Below are 6,000 nucleotides of genomic sequence, written 5' to 3' on the forward strand. Positions count from 1 at the left end.
AGTAAATTAAAATCCACCAACACCAGACAGCTCCTCTCAGAAAAGAAAGTGATGTTTTTTTGGGGGGTGGGTGGTGGTAGTTTAGGGGAAAAAAAAGTACAGCTATAGAATCTCAGAGAATGTAGCACACAAATATATCCAAAGGGATTCACTTGAAGCCAGCTGTTTTCAATAATCAGCTTCCTCTTTCTTTCCCACATACAAAGAGGAGAGACAACTTCAACAAGAGAATGAGCATGTATCCCCACCACAGTATTGACTAACGGCTGATCTTCCCACACAAAACAAGAACTTAGACTGGGATACAGAAAACCTAACACTCAAGTTCAGCCTCTGACATCAGGCTAGAAATAGGAGCCTCCAGGCGCATAAAGCAGTATTCCCGAAATGCAATGGGCTGACCTAGTATATCCTGATTTCAGGAATGAGACCTTCAAAAAAGAGAGCAGGCCGGGCGCGTGGCTCACGCCTGTAATCCCAGCACTTTGGGAGGCCGAGGCGGGCGGATCACTTGAGGTCAGGGGTTCCAGACCAGCCTGACCATCATGGTGAAACCCTGTCTCTACTAAAAACACAAAAATTAGCCAGACGACCCGTACCAGTAATCCCAGCTACTCAGGAGGCTGAAGCGGGAGAATCGCTTGAACCTGGGAGGCAGAAGTTGCAGTGAGCCGAGATTGCACCACTGCACTTCAGCTTGGACGACAAAGCAAGGCTCCGTCTCAAAAAAAAGAAAAGGAAAGGAAAAAGGAGAAAGGATAGGAAAGGAAAGAAGGAAGGAAAGAAAGAAATAGGGCAGCAGTGAAAGCAACAGAGAAAGCTGGCTGGTCTGAGCTCCAGGCATCACACTTACATACACGCAAAGACTAATACTCAAACGGGCTTAAACACACATGTCCAGGCTCACACACGTGGCGCTGTCATGTGGTCCATGTTCTGCCTCAACCTTGATCCAGCCTTGAAACAGAGAAATAAAGGGGGCAACCAATGAGTATCCTGGCGGTGGGAAGGGCGGAATCCCACCTTTTCACCCCAGCAGGGCTGGGAGGCTCAGTCGCGCCCCCTCAGCCTTGCCAGGGGCAGGAGCTCCATTTCCCCCAGTCTGCAAAACGAAAGGGCTGGACCCCACCGCCTTGTCAGTGTCGGCCTCTGGCTTCACGGGTCCCTCTGGTGGCACAGGGTCACACTCCACATCTCAACCCCGTGGAGAACTTCCAAGCCAGGAGGGAAGGTGACTGAAATGCCCTGAGCTTCAGGACCGGCGCCGGCCAGCCTCGCCTCACTTGGCCTCTGTAAAGCGGCCCCTGGGCTTCCCTCCAAAACTCCTTTCCTCCAAGGTCTCCGCGCCTCCCAGCGACGCTAGGCGCTGCGCTTCGTCTCCCACACACCCTCTTCCCACGCCAAGGCGAGGGCGGTCACACACAAACCCAAGCCGGGGTCCCGGAGGCACGGGAAGTGCGACCCAGCGGCCCCGGCGCCCTCTCCCAGGCTGAGCCAGTGCGCACGCCCGGGGGGACCCCTAGACCATAGTAGGTCGGCCCGGGCTCTGCGGCCCCAGACGCCCCTCCCCAGGTCAGCCCTCATCCCGCAAAACCCAAAACACGCGGGGCACAACAGGCTCAGCTCGCGCCTCAGCGGCGCGGAGGCCCAGGCGGCGCCATGAGCATTGGTAGCAACCCGCGCGCACCCGCCGCTCCGGCAGCCGCCGCCGGGCGCTCAGCGAGAGCGCGCCGCGCACCTGCCGGCCTCTCAGGGCCCGCGCGGCCTCAGCGCGAAGGCCCAGACGGTCCCCAACCCCCGCCTGCTCGCCCCGGCGGCCGCGCTTCTCACCAGCGGTAGCAGCCCTCCGAGGCCTCCAGCGTGAAGTTCACGCGCGTGGCCCGCGTGAAGGGCAGCAGCACTTTGGGGATGTTGAGCTTGGCCGCCGCGGCGGAGGGGCCCAGCGCCAACAGCACCGACAGCGCCAGCAGCAGCGGCCCCAAGCCTGGCGCCGCCATCCTCGCCGCGCGTCACCTCCCGCGACCCTGCGCCCGGCCGCCCGCGCCGCCCCCTGGCGCCCTCCGCCCCCGCCCGCGAGCGCGAGGCCAGCAGGTGATGAGCGCGGGGGCGGGGCAAGGGCCGCCTCCCGCGGCCGCTTCCTGGGCCCGAGCGCGGGAACTCTGGGGGCCGAGCTCACGGCGACCCCACCCCCGGCCCGGCCCGGCCCGCGTGCCCGGTCGCGGGGCGGGGAGATGAGGCGCGCGCCCGGGCCCTGGGAGCTGAGGGGGAGGAATCGGGGCGCGCCCGCGCGGAGAAAGGCTGAGCCAGTGCGCACGCCCGTGGGGACCCCTAGACCACGGAAGGCCGTAGGGGAAGCCCCCGGTTGCCCCGCAGCACGCAGCCCGCTCGGGTCAGCGCCCCTGGCGGTGGAGCCAGGCGGCCGGCTGTGGACCTTGCGCTCAGGCCCCGACCCACGGTCAGCAACCAAGGAACACACGCCCCAGGACGTTTGGGATGCGGAAAACCGGCGCCAGCCTTGTCCCAGCCCATGTTTCCCAGAAGAGGGACCCCGGGCTCGCAAAGGGAAGCCACCTGCTGAAGGGCAGAAGGCCCGGGGCTGCTCCTCCTCAGCCGCCTCACCGCAAGGCTCTGCTATCGGTTCGATCCCCGAGAAGGCGCCAACAGACACCACGAGGTGGTGTGGAGCAAGACGCCGTTTTAATGAGCGCCTGGCTGCAGACGGGCTGAGGCCTCAAATGGCGTCGGCCCCAAGTGAGGGCGAGGCAGGGGTCTTACAGTCTCCTGTAAACGGGAAGTGTCCCAGTCCGACCCAACTGCTGCATGGTACCAGGAAGGCCTCTCCCTCGACCTTCCGGGGGTACTTGCCTTCCGGCCGGCCCTCCTCCGGCTTCTGCTCTCCTGCTGACGCACGCTGCTGGCTCAAGTGGTCTTGCGCCTGGGGACCGGGCCTGAGGAGGGAGGAGGTGTCCCCCCAAGCTTTAAGGCCCCGGGGAGAATCTTTCAGAGAGGCCTTAAGATCCCCACTTCTGCAGGAGAAAACTGGTTGAATGGCCCCCACATCACTCAGCCAGAGAACCCCAAGCCCTTGTCCTGCTTCACCCGCTGCGGAAGCCATTAGAGGCCACCAAAGGGCATTTTGGGCGCCAGCGCTGCCAGAGCACAACCCTCTCCACGGCCCCCACGCCACCAAAGAAAGTTGAGCACCACGGAATCCACCCGCACACCCACGGAAGGTCTTGGATTCCGCGCTGTGTTCGGTGGGTTTTAGCGGTCTTCGCCGTGAGTTGCGTGAAGGCATGTGTCAGCAGGCACCTGATTGCTCGGTGCCGCTACAATATGAATCTGGCGTTGCAGAGAAGGCCCAGCCGAGTGGGAGGCCAGGAGAGGGCGGGGTGAGGGTGCACAGGCCGACTGTGAGGCGTGCAGGAGGTGGAGGCTGACTAGCCAGGAAGACACACGGCGACGCCACTGGGGTGACAAGGAAGGAGAGGATGAATGTCAGTCAGGCTCGGAAGGCTTTTTGGAGGAGGTGGTCCCTGGGCTGGGCATGGGCACCGTGGGCTTCAGTGAGGCCTGCATGGGCTGAGCCTGCCCCTCGGGGATCAAGGGGCTTTTGGATGGTGATGCAGGGTGTTTAAGGTCACCCTTAAAGCCTGAGGGCCCTAGACCAGGGAACGTGTGTTGGGGGAAATCTCTGGAGATCCCAGAACTATGGGGGTGATGGTCTGCCCTGTGTGGAACCAGGTCCTATAGGAGGGGGATTCCAACGGGCTTCCTTTCAAGAAATAAAAGACAAACGTGCAGAAAAGGCAGCCTCAGAGTGGGTATTTGTGAGGAAGTCTGTGGATGTCTTGCGGGTTATACGTTTTATTGATTTGTTTTCCAAAAATCCACACAGATGGTTGAAACTTAGGCTCAAAAGAGTTCCAAGTCAAAGTGATTCCTCTCCCTCCCCATCACCCAATATCCTTCCCCATAGGCAATCAGTGTTTTCCACTTGAGTATATAAACAAGCATATATATATATAAAATATGGCACACACACATATGTATATATGAAATATGGCACATATACACATACATATGTCTTTCCAGGCAGGTAAATCTCACTCTTGGACATTTATCCTAGAGAAATGAAAACTAATGTTCGCACAAACACCTGTACATAAAATGTTCATCATAGCAGCTGTATTCAAATAGGCCCAAACTGGAAACAGCACAGAGGTCCTTCATGGGTGATGATTACATACTGTGGCACATTCACGCCATGGAATATTATTCAGCAACAAAAATAAATGAACTGTTGATACATCCATCTTGGATGAAGCTCCAGGGAATTGTACTGACTGGAAAACAAACATCACAAAAGCACAAAAGGTTATATACTGTATACTGCTTTTATACGAGATTCTTGAGATGGCAAAATTATGGAAGTATAGAGCAGGTGGTGTCAGGGACAGCACAGGGTAGGAAGTGATGTGGCTATAAAAGGTCAACATGAGGAGTCCCTGAGATGGAAATGCTCGGTGGCTTGACTGTATAAATGTGTGTTTCCTGGCTGTGATATTATTCCTTAGTTTTGCGAGATGTCCACTAAGGGAAACGGGGTAAAGGGCACACATTATAGCATCCCTCTGTGTTATTTGTTATAACTACATATGAATCTACAATTATCTCAAAAAAAGTTTAATTACACAGAGAAAAAAGAATCCTACAGATGGCCCAGCAAAACACATCTGAGCGGACACAGCTTGCTAAACAGCTACATTTCAGGTGATTGAAGGCAATCAGGATATTTTCCCAGCAGAAAGCAACCCATGGAAGACAACAAAATGCTAGGGCCTATAATCCTAGCATTTTGGGAGGCCAAGGCAGGTGGATCACCTGAGGTCAGGAGTTCAAGACCAGCCTGGCCAACATGTCAAAATCCCATCTCCACTAAAAATACAAAAATTACCCAGGCATGGTGGTATGCATCTGTAATCCCAGCTACTCGGGAGTCTGAGGCAGGAGAATCGCTTGAACCCAGGAGTCAGAGGTTGCAGTGAGCTGAGATCATACGATTGCACTCCAGCCTGGGAGACAAGAGCAAAACTCCATCTCAAAAAAAAAAAGGAAGACAACAAAATGATGGGTAAAACATTTTCCATTTGAGATTTTATCCCTTTACGTTGTCCTTAAACTTGATCCCAGGCCTCCTTTTCACTTGCATACAACCCTGGTATGGGATGTATCTGGGGCCAAGCCAGGGGTCCATGGGTAGAGGCCACCCCCACCTTCTCTGTGTGGGCTGTTTCCACTCCCTGGCATTGGGCCCCTTCTCTGGGTATCAGTGTTTGAGATGCAGGGAGGCAGCCATGGACCATGGGCTCTGCGCCTTCTGTCCTGGGCACAGGGACCCTCTGGGCTGGAAGAAGCCACAGATTTGAGTGAGCCGGTTACTCACCTGATAACTAAAACCAGATAGAAAATGTCTCCTGACCCACATCAGTGCCTTCCGAACTTCAACCACCATAAAACATTTAAAAAATAATATCTGAATGCCACCTGCACTCTTACTTCCTATCTTTAAATCAAAGTGTTTACATATATTTACTTAAGAAGCAAACTTTGTCTCTTCTGTAAACAAAAAGCCACTATCGGTTTGCAAAATATAATAGAAATGGCCATAAAATAAATACAGCGAAACAAAAGAATGTCTTCCAATTACCGTCGGATACTATTACCTGCTCAGGGCTGAGGCCCAAGACCTGCTCTCAGTGCCTTCGGTGGGAAGATGACCAAACACAAGGCAGTGTTGAGGACAAACCATACTAACCTTGACCTTTCTCCTTGATCATACAAGTATGGAGAGATTTTTCAAGGCAATTAACTTTTTCCTAGGAGGATGGTGTCCTATCTATTAGAGCCTATCCACCATCTTTTTGTGACAACAGTAATTTTTATTTCTATCTTTTTATTTATTTATTTATTTATTGAGACAAATTCTTGCTCTGTTGC

General features: G+C 54.8%; 1 protein-coding gene across 1 annotated transcript in view; it reads right to left on the reverse strand.

Annotated features, from left to right (window-relative positions):
- Window positions 1-2,094, reverse strand: part of NUP210 (nucleoporin 210) — a 102,679-nt gene extending 100,585 nt beyond the window's left edge. The window contains exon 1 of the mRNA XM_039477280.2: window positions 1,831-2,094. Within this exon, the coding sequence (XP_039333214.1) occupies window positions 1,831-1,997 (167 nt within the window). The 5' untranslated portion in view covers window positions 1,998-2,094. The remainder of the gene's footprint in view (window positions 1-1,830) is intronic.
- Window positions 2,095-6,000: the final 3,906 nt, after the last annotated feature.

Source organism: Saimiri boliviensis, chromosome 8 (genome assembly GCF_048565385.1).
Source record: "Saimiri boliviensis isolate mSaiBol1 chromosome 8, mSaiBol1.pri, whole genome shotgun sequence".
Lineage (NCBI taxonomy): Eukaryota > Metazoa > Chordata > Mammalia > Primates > Cebidae > Saimiri > Saimiri boliviensis.